We start from the raw sequence: 25017 nt of genomic DNA, 5'->3' as shown, positions 1-25017 counted from the left end.
GCCCAGCACCGCACAGTGCAGTCGCTCACCCAGCCCTGCACCGCACAGTGCAGTCGCTCACCCAGCCCAGCACCACACAGTGCAGTCACTCACCCAGCCCAGCACCGCACAGTGCAGTCGCTCACCCAGCCCAGCACCGCACAGAGCAGTCGCTCACCCAGCCCAGCACCACACAGTGCAGTCGCTCACCCAGCCCAGCACCACACAGTGCAGTCACTCACCCAGCCCAGCACCGCACAGTGCAGTCGCTCACCCAGCCCAGCACCGCACAGTGCAGTCACTCACCCAGCCCAGCACCGCACAGTGCAGTCACTCGCTCACCCAGCCCAGCACCACACAGTACAGTCGCTCACCCAGCCCAGCACCGCACAGTGCAGTCACTCGCTCACCCAGCCCAGCACCACACAGTGCAGTCGCTCACCCAGCCCAGCACCGCACAGTGCAGTCGCTCACCCAGCCCAGCACCACACAGTGCAGTCACTCACCCAGCCCAGCACCACACAGTGCAGTCACTCACCCAGCCCAGCACCACACAGTGCAGTCGCTCACCCAGCCCAGCACCACACAGTGCAGTCACTCACCCAGCCCAGCACCGCACAGTGCAGTCGCTCACCCAGCCCAGCACCGCACAGTGCAGTCACTCACCCAGCCCAGCACCACACAGTGCAGTCGCTCACCCAGCCCAGCACCGCACAGTGCAGTCACTCACCCAGCCCAGCACCGCACAGTGCAGTCACTCGCTCACCCAGCCCAGCACCGCACAGTGCAGTCACTCGCTCACCCAGCCCAGCACCACACAGTGCAGTCACTCACCCAGCCCAGCACCGCACAGTGCAGTCACTCGCTCACCCAGCCCAGCACCGCACAGTGCAGTCACTCACCCAGCCCAGCACCGCACAGTGCAGTCACTCACCCAGCCCAGCACCGCACAGTGCAGTCACTCACCCAGCCCAGCACCGCACAGTGCAGTCACTCACCCAGCCCAGCACCGCACAGTGCAGTCACTCACCCAGCCCAGCACCGCACAGTGCAGTCACTCACCCAGCCCAGCACCGCACAGTGCAGTCGCTCACCCAGCCCAGCACCGCACAGTGCAGTCACTCACCCAGCCCAGCACCGCACAGTGCAGTCACTCACCCAGCCCAGCACCACACAGTGCACTCGCTCACCCAGCCCAGCACCGCACAGTGCAGTCGCTCACCCAGCCCAGCACCGCACAGTGCAGTCGCTCACCCAGCCCAGCACCGCACAGTGCAGTCGCTCACCCAGCCCAGCACCGCACAGTGCAGTCACTCACCCAGCCCAGCACCGCACAGTGCAGTCGCTCACCCAGCCCAGCACCGCACAGTGCAGTCGCTCACCCAGCCCTGCACCGCACAGTGCAGTCGCTCACCCAGCCCAGCACCACACAGTGCAGTCGCTCACCCAGCCCAGCACCGCACAGTGCAGTCGCTCACCCAGCCCAGCACCGCACAGTGCAGTCACTCGCTCACCCAGCCCAGCACCGCACAGTGCAGTCACTCACCCAGCCCAGCACCACACAGTGCAGTCGCTCACCCAGCCCAGCACCGCACAGTGCAGTCGCTCACCCAGCCCAGCACCGCACAGTGCAGTCACTCACCCAGCCCAGCACCGCACAGTGCAGTCGCTCACCCAGCCCAGCACCACACAGTGCAGTCGCTCACCCAGCCCAGCACCGCACAGTGCAGTCGCTCACCCAGCCCCGCACCACACAGTGCAGTCACTCGCTCACCCAGCCCAGCACCGCACAGTGCAGTCACTCACCCAGCCCAGCACCACACAGTGCAGTCGCTCACCCAGCCCAGCACCGCACAGTGCAGTCGCTCACCCAGCCCAGCACCACACAGTGCAGTCGCTCACCCAGCCCAGCACCGCACAGTGCAGTCGCTCACCCAGCCCAGCACCACACAGTGCAGTCACTCGCTCACCCAGCCCAGCACCACACAGTGCAGTCGCTCACCCAGCCCAGCACCACACAGTGCAGTCGCTCACCCAGCCCAGCACCGCACAGTGCAGTCGCTCACCCAGCCCAGCACCACACAGTGCAGTCGCTCACCCAGCCCAGCACCACACAGTGCAGTCGCTCACCCAGCCCAGCACCACACAGTGCAGTCACTCACCCAGCCCAGCACCGCACAGTGCAGTCGCTCACCCAGCCCAGCACCGCACAGTGCAGTCGCTCACCCAGCCCAGCACCGCACAGTGCAGTCGCTCACCCAGCCCAGCACCACACAGTGCAGTCGCTCACCCAGCCCAGCACCACACAGTGCAGTCGCTCACCCAGCCCAGCACCGCACAGTGCAGTCGCTCACTCCTGCACCATACAATCTACATCAGGACACAGTGAAAGACAAAGAAATGTTTTTATCCTAGATCAGGATTTATTCCCATTCCTCGTTACCCTTCAGAAGGTGCTGGTGAGCTGCCTCCCTGAACCGCTGCCGTCCATGTGGTGTAGGTACACCCACTGTGCTGTCAGGAAGCTCCAGGATTTTGACCCAGTGACAGTGAAGGAACGGCGATATATTTCCAAGTCAGGATGGTGAGTGACTCGGAGGGGAACCTCCAGGTGGTGGTGTTCCCAGGTATCTGCTGCTCTTGTCCTTCTACCTGGCGGTGGTCGTGATTTTGGAAGGTGCTGTCGAAGGAGCCTTGGTGAGTTGCTGCAGTGCATCTTGTAGATGGTACACACGGCTGCCCCATGGAAGGAGTGGATGTTTGTGGATGGGGTGCCAATCAAGCGGGGCTGCTTTGTCCTGGATGGTGTCGAGCTTCTCGAGTGTTGTTGGAGCCGCACCATCCAGGCAAGTGGAGAGTATTCCATCACACTCCTGACAAATCAGAACAATATCAAAGTAAGCAAATTACTGCAGATGCTGGAATATGAAACAAAAACAGAAGATACTGGAAATAAACCAGGAGGTCTGGCAGCATCTGTAGAGAGAAAACAGAGTTAACATTTTGAGACTGTTTAACTCTTCATCAGAGCTAAAGACAGGGATAGTGTGTTGGTAATTCTGCACTGGGAGAGATTGCAACAAGATGTAGCAACCTTCAGAACAAGAGACAGATAGCTGTGTGTATGTGTGTGTGGGGGTGCTGGGGGAATGGGGGTGTGGGGAGAATGGGGGTACGGGGAGAATGGGGGTGCGGAGGGGATGGGGGTGCGGGAGGGATGGGGGTGCGGGAGGAATGGGGGTGTGGGGGGAATGGGGGTGCAGGGGGGAATGGGGGTGCAGGGGGGAATGGGGGTGCAGAGGGGAATGGGGGTGCTGGAGGAATGGGGGTGTGGGGGGAATGGGGGTGCAAGGGGGAATGGGGGTGCGGGGGGAATGGGGGTGGGGGGAATGGGGTATGGGGGGAATGGGAGTGCAGGGGGAATGGGGATGTGGGGGGAATGGGGGTGTAGGGGGAATGGGGATGTGGGGAGAATGGGGGTGCAAGGGTAATGGGGGTGCAGGGGGAATGGGGGTGTGGGGGGAATGGGGGTGCAGGAGGAATGGGAGTGCAGGGGGAATGGGGGTGCAGGGGGAATGGGGATGCAGGGGGAATGGGGGTGCAGGAGGAATGGGAGTGCAGGGGGAATAAGGGTGCAGGAGGAATGGGGGTGCAGGGGGAATGGGTGTGGGGGGAATGGGGGTGCAGGGGGAATGGGTGTGGGGGGAATGGGGATGCAAGGGTAATGGGGGTGCAGGCGGAATGGGTGTGGGGGGAATGGGGGTGCAGGGGGAATGGGGGTGCAGGGGGAATGGGTGTGGGGGGAATGGGGGTGCAAGGCTAATGGGGGTGCAGGGGGAATGGGGGTGCGGGGGAATGGGGGTGCAGGGGGAATGGGGGTGCAGAGGGAATGGGGGTGCAGGAGGAATGGGGGTGCAGGGGGAATGGGGGTGCAGGGGGAATGGGGATGCAGGGGAATGGGGGTGCAGGGGGAATGGGGGTGCAGGGGGAATGGGGGTGCAGGAGGAATGGGGGTGCGGGGGGAATGGGGGTGCAGAGGGAATGGGGGTGCAGGGGGAATGGGGGTGGGGGAATGGGGGTGCAGGGGGAATGGGGGTGCAGGGGGAATGGGAGTGCAGGGGGAATGGGTGTGCGGAGGGAATGGGGGTGCAGGGGGGATGGATGTGCGGGGGGAATGGGTGTGCGGGGGGAATGGGGGTGCGGGGGGAATGGGTGTGTGGGGGGAATGGGGGTGCAGGGGGAATGGGGGTGCGGAGGGAATGGGGGTGCGGGGGAATGGGGGTGCGGGAGGAATGGGGGTGCAGAGGGAATGGGTGTGTGGGGGGAATGGGGGTGCGGAGGGAATAGGGGTGCGGGGGGAATGGGGGTGCAGAGGGAATGGGTGTGCGGGGGGAATGGGGGTGCAGAGGGAATGGGGGTGCAGGGGGAATGGGGGTGCAGGGGGAATGGAGATGTGGGGGGAATAGGGGTGCGGGGGGAATGGGGATGCAGAGGGAGTGGGGGTGCGGGGGGAATGGGGGTGCAGAGGGAATGGGGGTGCAGGGGGAATGGGGGTGCAGGGGGAATGGCGATGCGGGGGAATGGGGGTGTGGGGGGAATGGGGGTGCGGGGGGAATGGGGGTGCGGGGGGAATGGGGGTGCAGGGGGAATGGGGGTGCAGGGGGAATGGGGATGCAGGGGGAATGGCGATGCGGGGGAATGGGGGTGCGGGGGAATGGGGGTGCGGGGGGAATGGGGGTGCGGGGGGAATGGGGGTGCGGGGGGAATGGGTGTGCAGGGGGAATGGGGGTGCGGGGGAATGGGGATGCAGGGGGAATGGGGATGCAGGGGGAATGGGGATGCAGGGGGAATGGGGATGCAGGGGGAATGGGGGTGCAGGGGGAATGGCGATGCGGGGGAATGGGGGTGCGGGGGGAATGGGGGTGCGGGGGGAATGGGGGTGCGGGGGGAATGGGTGTGCGGGGGGAATGGGGGTGCGGGGGGAATGGGGATGCAGGGGGAATGGGGATGCAGGGGGAATGGGGATGCGTGTGGTGAGGGTGCCGGGGATGGGGGGGGGCATCACATTGCTGATTGAAGAAGCAGTCACAGCTGTGAGGAGAGACAACCTGGAAGAAGAATCTTTAACCCAAGTGGTGCTGGTAATTCGATAGATCTCACCTGGTTTGAGAAAAGCACAAATCCATCAATAAAAGTTTGAAATGAGGGGAGAGCTGGTTTAGTGAAGGTTGATTCGTTCTGTGAAGGGAAATCAACATCTGAGTGTTTGAGGTGGAGATAGAGAGGGTTCAGAACTAATACATTCCTACAAAGTCAGAGTGGAGTTCCCAAATCTGGACCAGGCCTCCTCAACTCACCTCCCTCGCCCATCCCAGATGTGAAAGACATTCAGACCACCAACAACCTGTCCTGGTCCCTCCACACCTACACTCTAATGAAGAAAACCCACCAAGGCCTCCACTTTTCTAGAGGCTAAGGAAATTCAGCATATACACTGTGACTCTCACTAATTTTTGATCTATTAAGGAAGTAATCGCAGCATATTTGGAAAACCATAATCTAACCAAACAGAGTCAGAGCGGCTTCATGAAAGGGAAGTCGTGTCTGACTAATTTATTGAGTTTTTCGAGGCAGTCTCAACCAGAGTGGATACAAGGGAATCAGTCGATGTATTTGTATTTGAACTTGCAGAAGGCATTCGACAAGGTATGTCACAAAAGGTCTTAAGAGTCCATGGTGTTGGAGGTGGTATATTGGCATGGATAAAGAATCGGCTAATGGGCAGGAAACAGAGAGTGGGGATAAGGGGTTCTTTTCAGGTTGGCGACCTGTAACCAGTGGAGTTCCACAGGGACCAGTGCTGGGACCGCAACTGTTTACAATATATATCAATGACTTGGAGGAAGGAAGCAAATGTACTGTAGCCAAAAATAGGTGGAAAGGCAAGGTGTGGGAGAGATACAAACAGTTCACAGAGACGCGTTGATAGGTTCAGTAAGTGGGTAAAACATTGGCAACTGGAGTATGATGTGGGAAAGTGTGAAGTTGTTCATTTTGGAAAGGAGAACAAAAGAACAGAGTGTTATTTAAATAGAGAAAAACTGCAGAAAGCTGCAGCACAAAGGGACTCGGGGCGGCGGGGGGTGGGGGGGGGGGGGGGAGGGGGGGGGGACTTGTGCACAAAACACAGAAAGCTCGCACGCGGATACAGCAGGTAATCAGGAGGCTAGTGGAATGTTGGCCCTTATTTCAGGGGGGTTGGAGTATAAGGGTCAGGGAGTCTTGCTGCGACTGTACAAGGTGCTGGTGAGACCACATCTGGAGACTGAGAACAGATTGGTCCCTTTATTTCAGGAAAGGTATTTATTTCACTGGAGACAGTTCAGAGAAGGGTCACTGGGATGATCCCCAGGATGGAGGGATGGAGGGATGGAGGGATTGTCTTATGAGGAAAGGTTAAACAGGTTGGGACCCTACTGATTGGAATTTAGAAGAATGAGAGGAGATCCCATTGAAACATTGAGGATTCTGAAGGGGTTTGACAGGGTAAATGCTGAGGGGATGTTTCCCCCCATGGGAGAGTCCAGGACCAGAGGCAGAGTCTCAGAATAAAGGGGCACCAATTGAGGAGTTTCTTCTCTCAGAGGGTGAGAGTCTTTGGAACTCTTTGCCACAGAGAGCTGGGGGGGGGGGCAGAGTCCTCGTGTATATTTAAGGCCGAGATAGATTTTTGTTTAGTTAGGGAATCAAGGGTGACGGGGAAAGGGCAGGAAAGTGGACGTGAGGAATGTCGGATCAGCCACGATCCTATTGAATGGCGGGAAAGCCTACTCCGGTTCCTATTTTTTCTGGTGTTAAAATCTTTTTTGGAATTTGATTTGACTTATTATTGTCACATGTATTGGGGTACAGTGAAAAGTATTGTTTCTTGCGCACTATACAAAGCATACCGTTCATAGAGAGTGCAGAATGTAGTGTTACAGTTATAGCTAGGATGTGTGTGTTTAAAGCGCTTGTAACCCTCCCTCCTCACAACAGCCCATTGTGTGAGCGCAGCTCAGCAGCTTTGAGAGATTAGCAGCAGTGTGTCTCCTCAATTCTCATTGGCTGCTGTAGTTTCTCATCAATATGGTGATGACTGCTTCAGGTAAGTTGTCGCAGTGTTAACGTTGTGACTCACTTCACAGAGTGAACACATACAGAGGGCATTGCTGACCTTCTTGCAGATCATGGCCTGGTCAATCATGAGGCTAGTAGGTGCACGTGTAAATGCAGGACTCATCGTCACTGAGTGGTTGGACATCCCCTGAGATGGAAGGGAATGGCATTGAGGACTGGTAGAGATGTGGCCATGAGCCCTCACTTAACGTTACCCTTCCCGAAACTTGTCAGCTATTAAAGTATCACGGGCATGTCTCCCACACCTTCCTTCCTCCATGGCGACATCGAGATTCTGACCCTCAGCAGCCCCGAGCTCCCTGGGCATCCGGATCTTCATCCTCCGATGAGCTCTCATCCTCCTCCAATTCACTCTCCAGCAAGGCCTCACCTCTTTGCATTGCCAGGTTGTGAAGGGCACAGCGCACTGCGATGATGTGGAATCCCTATCCAGAGTTTATTGCAGAGAACCACCTGAGCGCTCCAAGCATCTGAAATGAATCTTCAGATTCCCTGTGGTCTGCTCGATTGGGGAGAATGAGGAGGTGTGAGCAGCCCCTCAATTCTCAGGCACCTGGAAGTGACTCAGAATGTAGGAGTCATGACAACTCCCAGGGTGCTGTGTTCCTGATGGTCTCACAGCAGTTGTACGTTGATGGAATGGTCGCCTTTATGGTTGATAAGAATTAGTGGCTGTTGCTATGAAGCCCTTACAGTCGAATTATACCTTGCATCGTGGGGAAGTCTGAGATAGCTGCAAAGCCATTGAATATCTGGCTATCTTCACTGAGGTGGGCAGAAAAGAGGCAAATGGAATTCAATCTGGAAAAGTGTGAGGTAGTATAAACAAGACAAGAGAACCCACAATAAATGGGATACTGAGAAGTGTTGAGGAACAGAGGGATCTTAGAGACTTTGTCCACAGATGCCAGAGATAGCAGGAAGGTAGAAAAGGTGGTTAAGAAAACATATGGAATACTTTCCTTTATTAACTGAGGTATAGAACTTAAGACTGATGGGACGGTAATTAACCGGGTTGGATTTGTCCTGCTTTTTGTGTACAGGACAGACCTGGGCAATTTTCCATATTGCTGGATAGATGCCAGTGTTGTAGCTGATCTGGAAGAGCTTGGCTAGGGGAGCAGCCAGTTCTGGAATACAAGTTTTCAGTACTATTGCTGGAATGTCAGAGCCCATAGCTGTATCCATGACCTTCAGATGTTTCTTGATATCATGTGGAGTGAATCAAATTGACTGAAGACTGGCATCTGTGATGCTGGGAAGCTCAGGAGGAAGCTGTGATGGATCATCTACTTGGTATTTCTGGCTGAAGATCGTTGTGAATATTTCAGCCTTATCTTTTGCGCTGATGTGCTGGGCTCCTCCTTCAGGGGATGGGATAATTTGAGGAGTCTCCTCCTCCAGTGAGTTTAACTGTCCGCCAGCATTCGTGACTGGATGTGGCAGGACTGCAGAGCTTCGAGCTGATCTGTTAGTTGCAGCATGGCGTCGCTGCTTACCTACATTGTTTATTTTGCATTTAGTCCAATATTGCAGCTTTGCTGGGCAGAGTATCTCAATTTTAGATATGGCCAGTGCTCTTCCTGGCAGCCTCTTGCACTCCTTACGACCGGGCCTGACAGTCCAGGACCAGCTTGCTCACTGGTGATAAATGAGTGATCTGCTGTCCTATGTACGCACAGTGCCATGGCTTCCCTCAACACTTCCTCCAAGAGCTGTGCAACATCTATGAGGATATAGAGGATTCTTCAGCTTGGGAGCAGAGTCAGTGAGAGATCAAATGCCCTTCACATTAACATAGGAAAAAACACCTCTCATCTGTCATGATGAGACATAATCATGTCCTCACATAATCATTCAAAATACTCTGAAAACTTTTCAGGTTTTTTCCTCAGTAACTGAAATTTCAATGTCCAAAAGGAGGTTTTTCTTAAATTACAATAATATTAAATATATAACATTGAATTTATTTTTTCTAGTATCTTTATTAAAATTTATAACAAAGACATCAGCCTCTGGCAAAAGCCTGTGTTTGGACTGAGTGATTTTAACTTTTCAAGTTATTAGGAATGGGAAGGATTGTGAAGCAGGGAGTTAAGCTGCTATCCCCAGGTTGCATTTACCCCCAGAGATACATCGCCAAGAATCAATCTCCAAATTCAACTTTTACAAAGATCCCTTTGAAAATGTAAATTTCTTCACTCAGAGGGTTGTGAACCTTGGGAATTCTCGACCCCAAAGGGTGTGGATGCTCCATCACTGAGAACATTTAAGACTGGGATAGAAAGATGTTTGCTCTCTATATGGGGAAGGGGCAGGAAAGTGGAGTTGAACCCAAGATCAGCCAGGATAGTATGAATGGCAGTGCAGGCGTGATAGGCCGTGTTCCTCTAGATATTTAAAGAAAAGCAGCGATTTAAACATGGCAAAAATGAGACGTTACTTTGGGCTGGTCAAACAATGGCTTTTAACTGGGGTCAAACAGTTCACAAATTCGGCTGACATCGGCTGAATGTATGAGAAATTTACCTGAGCAAATCCTGTCAGAAATGAGGGATATGAACAAGGCTTCTGAAAATCTGGGTCAGTCTGGCTGATTTACTGGAAGTCACTGGGTTGATGGATGAAGATTGCTCTGTAGTCTTTGCATAGTTGAACTTTCAAAAAAGCTGTTTATAAGATGCCAGATGTGGTCCTCGGGGATTAGACGGCAGATCCTGGGTTAAGTAAGAAACTCAAGAGATTTACAGGGTTGTCAGGAATTGGAGCAGACCCATACACTGACGAGTGGAGTTCTGCTGGGCTTATTTTGGAGACTGTTCCACCTCAATTTTCTGGCAAGGCACAGGGGAGACTACTCACTGTCCCTGGATTTCAGAAGACGCAAAAATCTGTGCTGGTGTCAGAATCCTTGAAGAGTATGAGATTAAAATGTGGTCTGTGATAGGAGTTAAAAGTACAGAAATGTAGTGTAATGCACGAGAGGGGATAACCCCAGGAATGCAGGGCTTTGAATGAAATTTTGTTGAGAGGGAATGAGGTAGGTGTTTTAGAGTCTATCACAGCGTTAACGTTCGGGGATACATTCTTCTTCTCATGTATCAATTTTAAATTGTATTTCATTTATAACTAGATAGGTGAGTGTATAACACAGGAGAAAGCAGAGAAGTAGAGTCAGTGAGAGTTTTGTCAGCATTCAAGCAGAGGAGCTGGAAAATGCATATCTGAATTATTATATCACTGCCACTGGTGGGAGGGTGTCATTACAGCGTGACAGGTTTACATAGCCAGTTTCCATTGTAAATGAAGAGGTTGGAATCTATTCAGATGTGAAATAAAAACCTGAAACAAGGTAAGATTTTGAAGATAGGTACTGGACAATTGATACAGATATTTCTGTACTATTACATTCCTGACATCTAATCGCATTTAGAAAAATGACTTTCCAACCCTGAGGCTTCCTCTGTTTGAAGAGGCAGACTCTCAGAGTCCAACCATCAATGGCTACACTCAGAGGAGCGATCGTGAGCCATGGCGGATGGGGAAGGGTAGGTGAGGTGTGGGCTAAAGTAGCAGGTTTCTTTTGGGGGTGGGGGTTGGAAATAAAGAGAACAATCTGTGTGGGGAAAGCTGAGTATGGACCCACCGGTTCCCAAACCAGTCGCTGGATGACGTAGAAACCACACGCACAACTGCCAGATATTTCATTTGTAGGTTTTTGTTTTATATATATATCACAGCTGTACAGTATTTATGTTCAACAAGTAACAATAAAGTTATTTCTTACAATATGGCCTATGCAGATGAATCATACACTATACATGAAAAGCTCGCACCTGTACATTTATACATCTGAGAAACTAAAAAAAGGAGCATTTTCTGATAAATATTTCAATAAAACCACTTCTTCCAAATTGTTTTGTTTTGTTCTGGTGGGGATGAAATGCTGATACTAAAGGAAAATGAACACTGACAGTTTGAGAATTTTCCCAGGAAGGTGTGTGTTATTTTTACAAAACAGAAACAGTCCATGCACTGGACGAGACTTAAAAACCAGGGCTCCTTTACCCCCCACCCCACCTCCCCCCTCACTACTTTGGAAAAAAAATAAAAGATAACTGGTGTCCGGAAGGAATGGTTCCTTCAAATACACTGTCACCATTCTTTCACCTCTCAATAATAAATATACATTAATTTGTGTTGCTGTACAGATAACAGAAAGGCTGCTGCTGCAACTACCTGGTGTAGGCCCTTTCCTTTTTGGATTTTTCCAGTGCTTTGTCCATGGTTTTCTCATTCTCTCCCCTGCATTTGGGACAGTACCATTTGCCCTTGGGCTTGTGGTTCAAACTCACACAGGAGAAGTGGAACCACTCGATGGGGCACTCCTCATTGTCGCAGCCAATCATCTCACCGTAGGAGACCTGGTTGCACAGGCAGTAAGTGGGCTCGTTGGGGTCAATGGGCAGGTCCGCCGGGGATGCTTCCCTCTCCGCCTTGGCTTTGGATCGCTTTTTCTTTTTGGAGGTCTTGGCTTTTTTCTCCTTTGGCATTCCGGCACTGGGCTCCTCGTGGTCGTGGTTGCTGGATGCGTTCTCTCGGTTCTCGTTGTTACGCTGCCTCCTGGATCTCTTGGCGCTGGGTTTCTCTGTTGGTGTGGTGCCCTCGTTCCTGGACCTGTCCAGCGAGGACTTGTTGTTGGCATCGTTGCTCTCTGCACAGTTTTCAAAGAGCTCCACATGGCTGTCCACCTGCCGGCTCCGGTTCTCCACCAGCTCCACCATCTGGTTAACAATCTGGATTTTCTCGTCACCAAGCTCTTGGCTCCGAATCAGAGCCCGCTGGATATAATGGAGAATCCGCCGGCGTTGAACCACATCCGTCTCTCTCTTGTGCTTCTCGTAATATTCATCCAGCTCCTTCAGGATGTCTGGAGAGAGAAGCAAAGACTTGCATTTATATAGCATCCCTCACATCGTTAAGAGACAACAAAACCTTTACAGACAATTAAATATTTGTGAAGTGTAACCACTGCAATATAGGAAAAAGAGCAGCTAATTTATACACAGCAAGATCCCACAAACAGCAATGTGATAATGATCAGATCATCTCTTTCACCGGTCAGTTAAGGTACAAACATTAGCCACAGGACAGCAGGGACAACTCGCCCAGATCTTCTTTGAAATACTGCCACCCAAGAGAGCAGATTGGACCATCTCATCTAAAATCAGCACATCTGTAAATGTGACACGCCCTCAGCGCTGACCCTCTGACAGTGTCGAGCTCCCTCAGCACTGACCCCAACCCTCTGACAGTACAGTGCTCCCTCAATACTGACCCTCCATCAATGCTAGCTGTGCTTGTAAATACTATCTGCCTTAGTACAAAATATTTTCCAAAGTAGGAACGTGTAACTCTGTATCTCAACCAAATGTTTATTATCCACTTTAACTGTTTTCTACATTGTGCTGACATCAGATTTTGATTCAAAATAGACCTTTCGTGTAAGGCACGTGGATTATTTACAAATATCCACAATTTGCAAACTAACTGGGGGCATAGTTTACGGTAAGGGGCAAGAGATTTAGAGGGGGTTTGAATCCAAAGGGTGACAGGAACTCACTGCCCTGAAAGTCTGGTAGAGGCGGGAATGGTGCAGCAGTTATGAAGCATTTAGATGAGCACTTGAAATGCCACAACGTACAGGGCTGTGGACCAAGCACTGGAAAGTGAGGTTAGAATAGATAGGCATTTGAATCATAGAATCCTTACAGTACAGAGGGAGGTCATTCAGGCCAGCAAGCCTGCACCGGCAACAATCCTATCCCCACAACGCCACGTATTTAACCTGCTAACCCCCCTGATACTAAGTGGCAATTTAGCATGGCCAATCCACCTAACCCACACATCTTTTGGACTGTGGGAGGAAACCAGAGCACCCGGGGAAACCCACACAGACACGAGGAGAACGTGCAGACTCCACACAATGACCCAAGCTGGGAATTGACCCCGGGTCCCTGGCGCTGTGAGGCAGCAGTGCTAACCACTGTGTGGCCCATTTGATGGGCAGCACAGACATGATGAGCTCAAGGGCCTGTTTGTGCGCTGTGACCCCACAGTCCAGCGCCCTGAAGCTTTCCTTCTCTGAGTGTTGAAGTTTGCAGTGGGCAGCCCTCCCTCTCGGCACCAGGAGACAGACAGCAGCCCCCCTGCTTCCCACGTAGCAGCTAGACCAGGCCCCGAGACACAGCGGGCCCCCATCCGGGCCTGGGGTGAGGGGATCCCGGCGCCCGCGGACTTCCCTCTTCCCACCGCCCGGCCCGAGTCCAAAATGGAGGCGGCGCCAGGAGGGGGCGGGGCCATCAGACAGGCACCGCCCACACCCGGGGTGACAGCTCGCCCAGCCAATCAGCATCTCAGACTCCCGCCTGGCTCAGCCAATCAGCGATCGAAGTCACGCCCCTCTCCCACGGTGATTGGCGGAGGCAGCGACCTATCAAGGAGCGCGCCTGTGAATCCGGAAGCAGGGATTGGCCAATGGGGGCGGAGAGGGGGCCGGGCTATGGTAATGAGGGAGGGGGCGGTATAAGTAGCGGCTCCAGCTTGGCCCTGCACACAGGGAGCTGGAGCCTCCGCCGGAGCGGATCGGGGCCGGCCAGAGCGCAGCGCCGCCCGGGCTGCAGCCCCCTCCCTCCCCGCACACACAGCTACACAACCCCGACTCCCTCTCCCTGGCACAGCCTGCCTTTACTCTCCCTCTGCTTTCCCCCCCTTTGAGGAGGCTCTAAACTCGGGCTGGGGGGAGAATCGCTGCCCGGGCTGGAACCCCTCACCCAGCCCGGGTGGAGGGAGGGTACTCCTGCCACCCTTTACCCGTCCCGCACAGCCGCCCGCCGGGTCCCCTCCTTTATTCCGCTTTCTGTCAAAATGGCTGTGTTGGGAAAGCTCATCTTTTGTTCCGCCCCGGCACCGAGGGCGCGCTGCCCCCCCGCCCTCCCCCCGCACACACACACAGGGGGGGGACGGAGCCGGGGCTCCCCCCGCGGATACACACACACAGGAAGGGGGGGGGGGGTATTAAATGTGTACCTTGGTATTTGGCATCGATTTCCCTCATCAGAGACACGTTCCTCTGGAGATCGAAAGGCAGCGACTCGATGGAATCCAGATAATCCTCCACATAGTTGGCCAGGTGGATGTGCTCTCCGTTCGCAGGGCTCAGCATCTTGGCCCAGCTACATTTGTTATTGCTTTGTGGCCGGGGGTGGGAGGGAGAGGGGGGGGGGGTAGAGGCTGACTTTCTGCCGGGGTGTCTGACTGTGAGAGGCGGCAGGGGGAGGAGGGTGAGGGTCCCTCCAGCCGCGGGGCTCCCGCTCCACACGGATCGCAGCCGCTGGTGTATTTTTCAGGGAAAGAGCGAGCGATGATTGAAGAAAAACAAGCGGCCGCCGCAGAGCTGCTGCTGGGGGTGTGTGTGTGTGTGGGGCGGAGGGGGGGATGGATGGGGAACCTCCTCCCGCTGCCCGGGCTGAGTGCGGGTGTTGCAGGGTGCACCCCCCTCTCTCTCTCTCGGGGCACAGTCCGATCCCAGTCTCTCTCTGCTCCAGCGTGGAAACCCGGAGCCCAGTTTGAAACACTTGGGAAAGACTGGCCGGCCACCGCGCATGCGTGCGCCCTCATTAGCATAGCCCCGACGTCACCGTTCCCGCCCCTCCCATTCAATTACTTTTTTTCTCCTTCTCCCCCTTCTCCTGCCGCCGGATTATCCGTCCGCCCGTCGCCCCCTGACGGAAAACTCCCTGGAAAAGTAATTTTAACCGCGCCGCCGCTCCGTCCTTCACTTTTCCTTGGTGATGGACGTGAGGCTCCGGCCAATCAGGCCTCGCGCCCGCCGAGTCCCGGCCAATTGTCACGGGCTCGGGGGGCGGGTTCTCCACGTCTCGGCCCCGCCCCCTCCGGACGGGTTGTCAACAGCCCGACCGCCCGCACTGCGCATGCGGGGGGCCGACGGGAGTTGTAGTTCCGCTGGCCGCCATGACAACCGCCGCCGGAAGGACTACAGCTCCCAGCGGGCTGCGCGCCAGCAGCTTGTCAAGTTTGAAATGAGCGGGTAAAAAGGCGGCTCGGGTCAAAGGTCAGCCCCAGTCGGGTTGGCGGTCAGGCTGTGGGGGAGGGGAGGTTGCTATGGAGCCGCCGGTTGCTAGGCTGCTCCCACATATCCCAGTCGGCAGCCACTTTATTCTCTCTCCGAGAGGTGGCCGTTCCCTCTCGGGCAGCCTCTCCCAACGCTCTGCCGGGCGGCGGCCACACCCGGGTTGTGCCTGAAAACGGAATAATGCGGACATTGCCAAAACCCAAATAAAAACAGACCATGCTGGATATCCCCAGCCTCTCAGGCAATGTCTGTAGAGAGAGAAACGGAATGAACGTTTCGATTCGAATCTGGGTCTTTGAACCGTTCACATTCGACTCCAAACCTTCACTGCTTTCCCTCTCAACAGGGAGCCGCGATGGACGGCCAGAGGGCGGGGCGGCCCGCGGCTGTGGGCGGGGTCTCAGAGAGGGCGGGGTCTCAGGGAAGGCGGAGACTCCGGCGGAGGCGGTTCCGTGGGGCGTGGCCTCTCTGGGGGCGGGCCCAGTCTGGCGATGGGCGGGGCTGATCCAGTACAAGCCCCCGCCCCTCGCGCTGCCTGGCAACCGCCGCCATTTCGAACCGGGGCCTATTTCGCATTCTGCAGCCGGCGGCGCTCGATTAACAGGCCGGCCAGGATGAGGGCGATGCTGGCGTGCCGCCGCGGTTGGAATTCCCGAGCCTGGCTCCCGGCCTGGCCGCGGAAGGTGTCCGGACGGTGCAGCAGCGATTGGCAGCAGCCGAGCGGCCACCCCGCCGGCCTGCGGGTCTACAACAGCCTGACACGGTGCAAAGAACCGCTGGTGCTCGCCAATCCGGCTACCGCCTCCTGGTATAGCACTGCTCACAATACCCTGAGAGCCAGGGCCTGGGGCACTGCCAGTCCCGGCTCAATGGGCAGCGCCGCACCCCACAAAACGACTGGGTTCAAAATAAGCCCACTCCCTGGATCCAAGACAAACCCTCTGACAGTGCGGCACTCCCTCAGTACTGACCCTCTGACAGTGCGGCACTCCCTCAGCACTGACCCTCTGACAGTGCGGCACTCCCTCAGCACTGACCCTCTGACAGTGCAGCACTCCCTCAGTACTGACCCTCTGACAGTGCGGCACTCCCTCAGCACTGACCCTCTGACAGTGCGGCACTCCCTCAGCACTGACCCTCTGACAGTGCAGCACTCCCTCAGCACTGACCCTCTGACAGTGCGGCACTCCCTCAGTACTGACCCTCTGACAGTGCGGCACTCCCTCAGTACTGACCCTCTGACAGTGCGGCACTCCCTCAGTACTGACCCTCTGACAGTGCGGCGCTCCCTCAATACTGACCCTCTGACAGTGCGGCACTCCCTCAGCACTGACCCTCTGACAGTGCGGCACTCCCTCAGCACTGACCCTCTGACAGTGCAGCACTCCCTCAGCACTGACCCTCTGACAGTGCGGCACTCCCTCAGTACTGACCCTCTGACAGTGCGGCACTCCCTCAGTACTGACCCTCTGACAGTGCGGCACTCCCTCAGTACTGACCCTCTGACAGTGCGGCGCTCCCTCAATACTGACCCTCTGACAGTGTGGCACTCCCTCAGTACTGACCCTCTGACAGTGCGGCACTCCCTCAGTACTGACCCTCTGACAGTGCGGCACTCCCTCAGTACTGACCCTCTGACAGTGCGGCACTCCCTCAGTACTGACCCTCTGACAGTGCGGCACTCCCTCAGTACTGACCCTCTGACAGTGCGGCACTCCCTCAGTACTGACTCTCTGACAGTGCGGCACTCCCTCAGTACTGACCCTCTGACAGTGCAGCACTCCCTCAATACTGACCCTCTGACAGTGCGGCACTCCCTCAGTACTGACCCTCTGACAGTGCGGCACTCCCTCAGTACCGACCCTCTGACAGTGCGGCACTCCCTCAGCACTGACCCTCTGACAGTGCAGCACTCCCTCAGTACTGACCCTCTGACAGTGCAGCACTCCCTCAGTACTGACTCTCTGACAGTGCGGCACTCCCTCAGTACTGACCCTCTGACAGTGCGGCACTCCCTCAGTACTGACCCTCTGACAGTGCGGCACTCCCTCAGTACTGACCCTCTGACAGTGCGGCACTCCCTCAGTACTGACCCTCTGACAGTGCAGCACTCCCTCAGCACTGACCCTCTGACAGTGCGGCACTCCCTCAGTACTGACCCTCTGACAGTGCGGCACTCCCTCAGTACTGACCCTCTGACAGTGCGGCACTCCCTCAGTACTGACTCTCTGACAGTGCGGCACTCCCTCAGTACTGACCCTCTGACAGTGCAGCACTCCCTCAATACTGACCCTCTGACAGTGCGGCACTCCCTCAGTACTGACCCTCTGACAGTGCGGCACTCCCTCAGTACCGATCCTCTGACAGTGCGGCACTCCCTCAGCACTGACCCTCTGACAGTGCAGCACTCCCTCAGTACTGACCCTCTGACAGTGCAGCACTCCCTCAGTACTGACTCTCTGACAGTGCGGCACTCCCTCAGTACTGACCCTCTGACAGTGCGGCACTCCCTCAGTACTGACCCTCTGACAGTGCGGCACTCCCTCAGTACCGAACCTCTGACAGTGCGGCACTCCCTCAGCACTGACCCTCTGACAGTGCAGCACTCCCTCAGTACTGACCCTCTGACAGTGCGGCACTCCCTCAGCACTGACCCCTCTGACAGTGCGGCACTCCCTCAGCACTGACCCCTCTGACAGTGCGGCACTCCCTCAGTACTGACCCTCTGACAGTGCGGCACTCCCTCAGTACTGACCCTCTGACTGTGCAGCACTCTCAGCACTGACCCTCTGACAGTGCAGCATTCCCTCAGCACTGACCATCTGACAGTGCGGCACTCCCTCAGCACTGACTCTCTGACAGTGCAGCACTCCCTCAGTACTGACCCTCTGACAGTGCAGCACTCTCAGCACTAACCATCTGACAGTGCAGCATTCCCTCAGCACTGACCCTCCGACAGTGCGGCACTCCCTCAGCACTGACCCTCTGACAGTGCGGCACACCCTCAGCACTGACTCTCTGACAGTACGGCACTCCCTCAATACTGACCCTCTGACAGTGCGGCACTCCCTCAGTATTGACCCTCTGACAGTGCGGCACTCCCTCAGTAGTGACCCTCTGACAGTGCGGCACTCCCTCAATACTGACCCTCTGACAGTGCGGCACTCCCTCAGTATTGACTCTCTGACAGTGCGGCACTCCCTCAGCACTGACCCTCTGACAGTGCAGCACTCCCTCAGTACTGACCCTCTGACAGTGCGGCACTCCCTCAATACTGACCCTCTGACAGTGCGGCACTCCCTCAATACTGACCCTCTGACAGTGCAACACTCCCTCAGTACTGACCCTCTGACAGTGCAGCACTCCCTCAGTACTGACCCTCTGACAGTGCGGCACTCCCTCAGTACTGACCCTCTGACAGTGCGGCACTCCCTCAGTACTGACCCTCTGACAGTGCAGCACTCCCTCAGTACTGACCCTCTGACAGTGCGGCACTCCCTCAATACTGACCCTCTGACAGTGCGGCACTCCCTCAATACTGACCCTCTGACAGTGCAACACTCCCTCAGTACTGACCCTCTGACAGTGCAGCACTCCCTCAGTACTGACCCTCTGACAGTGCGGCACTCCCTCAGTACTGACCCTCTGACAGTGCGGCACTCCCTCAGTACTGACCCTCTGACAGTGCAGCACTCCCTCAGTACTGACCCTCTGACAGTGCGGCACTCCCTCAATACTGACCCTCTGACAGTGCGGCACTCCCTCAATACTGACCCTCTGACAGTGCAGCACTCCCTCAGTACTGACCCTCTGACAGTGCAGCACTCCCTCAGTACTGACCCTCTGACAGTGCAGCACTCCCTCAGTACTGACCCTCTTACAGAGCGGCACTCCCTCAATACTGACCCTCTGACAGTGCGGCACTCCCTCAGTACTGACCCTCTGACAGTGCAGCACTCCCTCAGTACTGACCCCCAGACAGTGGAGCACTCCCTCAGTGCTGACCCTCTGACAGTGCAGCACTCCCTCAGTACTGACCCTCTGATAGTGCGGCACTCCCTCAGTACTGCCCCTTTGATGGTGCGGCACTCCATCAGTACTGCCCCTCTGACAGTGTGGCACTCCCTCAGTGCTGCCCCTCTGACTGTGTGGCACTCCCTCAGTGCTGACCCTCTGACAGTGCAGCACTCCCTCAGTACTGAGAGAGTGCCGCACTGACAGAGGGTCAGTACTGATGGTGCGGCACTCCCTCTCCATCGGGAGTGTTAGCTTATTTTACTGGATTGGGTCTCTGGTGTTGGTCTTGAAACCATGATCTCATATGAGGTCTACCCATTGAGCCACGATTGGTACTTGTCATAATTTATTTTGAGTAGATTTACATGTTGCTTTATTAAAGTTCATTTAGCCTTTTGTGAAATTTTATTTTGTTGTTTGGATCAAGGCAGTAGTTGTATACTTGTGCCATTGACGAACGCATCGGAAATACTTTCTTGTTTCAAAGCTAACGTGTGAAGGAGAGTGCAGTTTTGCTACTTGTTGAGATGACACTTTCTAGAAGCATCGGGAATGAATTGTTCAAATAGCATCACTTTTGTAGAGAATATTTCTACACTTTGTGTAATATCAAATAACTGTCTGCTTTGTCAGTTAATTTCTGTTCCAAATTATTCAGAGTGATTCGCTGGATTGTGTTACAGTTCTGCCTCATGGTCACAATTGCAATGATGATGAGGGTTAGGGAATAGAATGTTGCATCAACATTATCCAAGCTATCGACTAGGTTCTTTGAGGCTGTTTAGATGAGCACTTTTGAATAAAGTTAGAATAGTGAAAATGGTCTTGGGGCTATTTAGAGTTTTGTAGGTTAGGGATAATTGAAGTGTTGGTATGTCCAGGTAAAGCTGTTCCTGTGTCTTATTTTGTCTCTCTTTTGACAGGTATAGCTGTGGGCCTACTGTATATGACCACGCTCATATTGGGCATGCAAGGTAAATATGTTAAATTGCTGGCCAATAGACAATGTGATTGGAATTCGAGTATTGCGCTGTCAGGGGTATTGGTAAAGGACAGGCAGGAACATAAGTATTAGGAGCAGGAGTACTTTTTATGGCCCATTGAATCTCCACTACCAATCAGCAAGATCATGGCTGATGTTCTCCAACAAATCCAGTTTTCCCCAAAATCAAGTGATTTCCTTAGTGCCCAAAAACCAATCTTAGTCTTCAATTTACTCAGCAACTGAACAAAGAACAATACAGCACAGGAACAGGCCCTTCGGCCCTCCCTGGTCCAAACTAGACCATTCTTTTGTATCCCTCCATTCCTACTCCGAACATCTATAGCTCTCTGGTGTAGATGATACCAAAGATTCACAACCCTGTAGGTGATAAATGTTTCCATACCTCAGTCCTAACTGGCTCACTCCTTATTGTGAGCCTCTAGACTCTCCAGCCAGGGAAACAGCCTCTCACCTTCTACCCTGCCAAATCCTCTCAGAACTTTAAATGTTTCAAAGTGATAATCTCTCATTCTTCTAAACTCCAGAAAGGTTGGGCCTATTCTAAGTGATCTCTTCTGATTGGACAACCCTCTCATCCTAGGAATCAATCAAGTGAATCTTTGTTGCACCTCCATTCTTGGGTAAGGAAACTAAAACTGCTCAATATTCCAGGACGTGTACCCAATGGTGAGGTGAACTGTAAACTACAGCTGTAGTGGACGTAGCTCCTGCCTCAACTCATCTACTTCTCTCCACTCCTCCCACCACTTCTTCCCCTTCCTGCCGACAGCTTCTCCTTCACGACATCCTGCTGACTCTGAAATCTAGATTATTGGCCCAATGCCCGAACTGGAAGTTTATTCAGTGAATTGGGATTGTTGCAATTATGTATCAGCCTTTCATGTTTTCAGGACATGTATCACAACCAAATTGCTTTTGAATTGCAGGAAAGTGTATGTTGATATTTTGTGTGAGGAAGTTGTGTTTATTCCCTGTAGTTGAGAGCTCCCTGACTTCAGCCTAGCATTTCGCCCCCTGCCAGTTGGAACCTGTACTACTTTGCCTACCTTTTAATGTTAATTATTAGCTTGTGTTCTAATGCCCAGCCTCAGCATCTACCTGTAAATCCCTGGACAGGAAGACCGTGAATGTCTGATTCAGTGGGAGCACCCAGTGGGGGTGGGTTCAGGAAAATGTAGCAATTGCTGGAATTACAGAACCAGTTGGAGTAATTGTAACTGACAGACACACAAAGGGATAGAGTGACTGACACAGTATGTTTAATACACGGTAGGAGAGAGAATAAAGTACATGAGGGGAATAAGGTCAGAGAATTATGGAATTAGGTTCAGAAAGGAGAATTAATTACAGAGGGAAAGACAGTCTAGGTGTTGTTCTGATCCCATGGGATAAAATGAATCAGTAAACATTAAAATAGGCCAGAAGATTTGTATTTTTTATTCATCCTTTTGAATTTTCCAGGGGGTGCATTACCCCAAACACCTTAACAACAACTGACTATTTCAGCACAGTTTTTTTTAAAGCTAGTGTCACAAGTAGGCTTACATTAACACTGCAATGAAGTTACTGTGAAAATCCCCGAGTCGCCACACTCCGGCGCCTGTTCGGGTACACAGAGAGAATTTAGCATGGCCAATGCACCTAACCAGCACATCCTTCGGACTGTGGGAGGAAACAGGAGCAACCGGTGGAAACCCACGCAGACATGGGGAGAACATGCAAATTCCACACAGACAGTGACCCAAGCCGGGAATCGAACCCGGATCCCTGGCGCTGTGAGGCTGCAGCGCTATCCACTGTGCTGCCCACAGACTGGGTTTTAAGAGAGGAATGTGATGTATTTATCTTTGAGATCTCCTCATTACTAATTTTTAAGTGTGAATAGCCAAATACTTTCCAATCTTTCCTCAAAACCAAATACCCACTGCTAGACATGAACTTTGTTGGTTATTGTGTCCATTCCTGGAGCTGGAAAACCACCTTTGTGTTTTGGTGATTGCAATCTGTCAGTTGTGGTCTGATAATCCAAGGGACTATAGTATGGTTTAGACATTCATAAATTAAGGACTATCTCTTGCGATCACTACACACAGCTTCAACTGTCCGATGGGTGGACAGTTTTATACTCAGCATCTGCCAGTGTACCAGGGGCACACAATCAAATCACAATCACTTCCTAGCATTCAACAGAATCCATAGCACAGGAAAGGTCATTTGACCAAGTAGTCTGTGCTGGTGCGAGTGCATCACACATGACTCCTCCCATTCCGTCTGCCACATCTCATCTCTCTATTCCCTTTTCTTTCATTTACTCATCTTGTTTCCTTTTGAAAGCATTCAGGCTCTTTGCCTCAACCACTTCCTGAGGTAGTGAGTTCAACAAGAAGTTTCTCTGTTGGATTCATATTAGTAACTATCTGGTATTTATGACTCCTGGTTTTGGATTGCCTCACAGGACACAAGATTCTTTCCACGTCTGTCCTGTCCAACTCATTCTTCATTTTCAAAAGTTCCATCAGGATTCCTTGAAGACTTTTCTAAAGAAAATGCCCCAATTTGTTCAATCTTTTCTGATAGCTGCAGCTCTCAATTCTGGTACAGTCCCTGTGAATCTTTCATGACACTTTCTCCTGTGCTTCTATGCCCTTTCTATGGTATGAAGACAACAATTGTTCAGAGTACTCTGAGGCCTGACCAAGGTCCTCTACAAGTCTAATCTAACCTCACTACTTTTGAATTCCATGCTCCTAGAAATACATTTCAGAGTTTTGTTAACATTTTGAATTCCATTGCTAACTTGCAAAGCTGCTTTTAATTATTTGCCTCTATCCCTTTGCTCTTCTGCATCATAGCAAATAAATGAGGAAAATTATTCTATTTACTAAAGTGCGTCACCTCACCTTTATTAAGTTCATTTGCCACTGAACTACCACACAATCTGAGTTTTTAATACCTCCTTGTATTATGTTGCATATTATCCCTCAATTAATATTTCTCACCCCAGTCTTCTCAATGTTCTTGTGTTCAGTATATTGAAATCAGTAACGATGGATTCGGTTGAACTGTCAAACCACTTCACTGTCTCTTTTGTTTGAATCATTTTAATTTCTCATCCATCCACTGGATACATTAGAAACATAGAAAACTACAGCACAAAACAGGCCCTTCGGCCCCACAAATTGTGCCGAACCTATCCCTACCTTTTAGGCCTACCTATAACCCTCCATCCTATTAAGTCCCATGTACTCATCCAGGAGTCTCTTAAAAGACCCTATTGAGTTTGCCTCCACCACCACTGACGGCAGCCGATTCCACTCGCCTGTGTGAAAAACTTCCCCCTAACATTTCCCCTGTACTTACCCCCCAGCACCTTAAACCTGTGTCCTCTCGTAGCAGCCATTTTCACCCTGGGAAAAAGCCTCCGAGAGTCCACCTGATCTATGCCTCTCAACATCTTATACACCTCTATTAGGTCTCCTCTCATCTTAAGTCTCTCCAAGGAGAAAAGACCGAGCTCCCTCAGCCTATCCTCATAAGGCATGCCACTCAATCCAGGCAACATCCTTGTAAATCTCCTCTGCACCCTTTCAATCTTTTCCACATCCTTCCTGTAATGAGGCGACCAGAACTGAGCACAGTACTCCAAGTGGGGTCTGACGAGGGTCTTATATAGCTGCATCATTATCCCCGGACTCCTGAACTCAATCCCTCGATTGATAAAAGCCAGCCCACCATACGCCTTCTTAACCACCTCCTCCACCTGCGGGGCCGATTTTAGAGTCCTATGGACCCGGACCACAAGGTCCTTCTGATCCTCTACCGTACTGAGAGTCTTTCCCTTTATATTGTACTCCTTCATCCCATTTGACCTGCCAAAATGGACCACTACGCATTTATCTGGGTTGAAGTCCATCTGCCACTTCTCCGCCCAGTCTTGCATCCTATCTATGTCCCTCTTTAACTTCTGACATCCCTCCAGACTATCCACAACCCCACCAACCTTCGTGTCGTCGGCAAACTTACCAACCCATTCCTCCACTTCCTCATCCAGGTCATTTATGAAAATAACAAACAGCAAGGGTCCCAGAACAGATCCCTGGGGCACACCACTGGTGACTGACCTCCAATTAGAAAAAGACCCATCTATACACACTCTCTGCCTCCTTTGGGCAAGCTAGTTCTGGATCCACAGGGCAGCAGCCCCTTGGATCCCATGCCCTCTCACTTTTTCGAGAAGCCTTGCATGGGGGACCTTATCGAACGCCTTGCTAAAATCCATATAAACCACATCCACCGCTTTCCCTTCGTCAATGTGTTTAGTCACATTTTCGAAGAACTCCACCAGGCTCGTAAGGCACGATCTGCCTGTGATAAAGCCATACTGAGTATTCTTGAGCATGCTAAACCTCTCCAAATGCTCATAAATCTTGTCCCTTAGGATCTTCTCCATCAGCTTACCAACCACTGAGGTTAGACTCACCGGTCAGTAATTTCCTGGGCTATCCCTATTCCCCTTCTTGAAAATAGGAACCACATCTGCAATCCTCCAATCCTCCGGCACCTCTCCCATCTCCATCGACGATGCAAAGATCATCGCCAGAGGCTCTGCAATCTCTTCCCTCGCCTCCCACAGTAACCTGGGGTACATTCCATCCGGACCCGGCGACTTATCTATCTTGAT

General features: G+C 53.0%; 2 protein-coding genes across 2 annotated transcripts in view; one reads left to right on the top strand and one right to left on the bottom strand.

Annotated features, from left to right (window-relative positions):
• Positions 1-10863: 10863 nt before the first annotated feature.
• On the bottom strand, positions 10864-14809 carry LOC144487193 (inhibitor of growth protein 1-like). Its single transcript, XM_078205247.1, has 2 exons — positions 14248-14809; positions 10864-12088 (listed from the first exon to the last, which is right to left on the bottom strand). Exons 1-2 carry the CDS (start codon positions 14381-14383, stop codon positions 11394-11396), a joined length of 831 nt encoding a protein of 276 aa, XP_078061373.1. The 5' UTR covers positions 14384-14809; the 3' UTR covers positions 10864-11393.
• A 1053-nt stretch (positions 14810-15862) lies between these two features.
• cars2 (cysteinyl-tRNA synthetase 2, mitochondrial) overlaps positions 15863-25017 on the top strand; it is a 72441-nt gene continuing 63286 nt past the window's right edge. Inside the window, exons 1-2 of the mRNA XM_078205249.1 lie at positions 15863-16121; positions 20254-20304. Of these exons, the coding sequence (XP_078061375.1) occupies positions 15928-16121; positions 20254-20304 (245 nt within the window). The 5' untranslated portion in view covers positions 15863-15927. The remainder of the gene's footprint in view (positions 16122-20253; positions 20305-25017) is intronic.

The sequence above is a fragment of the Mustelus asterias genome, unplaced genomic scaffold (genome assembly GCF_964213995.1).
Source record: "Mustelus asterias unplaced genomic scaffold, sMusAst1.hap1.1 HAP1_SCAFFOLD_639, whole genome shotgun sequence".
Taxonomy (NCBI): Eukaryota; Metazoa; Chordata; class Chondrichthyes; order Carcharhiniformes; family Triakidae; genus Mustelus; species Mustelus asterias.
This window is presented reverse-complemented; position numbering and strand designations above follow the sequence as displayed.

What these genes read in the sequence shown, in the direction of transcription:
- LOC144487193 (XM_078205247.1), bottom strand. Translation starts at nt 14,383, where the DNA reads ATGCTGAGCCCTGCGAACGGAGAGCACATCCACCTGGCCAACTATGTG. An exon ending in AATCGATGCCAAATACCAAG is followed by an intron (nt 12,089 to 14,247) that starts GTACACATTTAA and finishes TTCTCTCTCCAG; the next exon opens with ACATCCTGAAGGAGCTGGAT.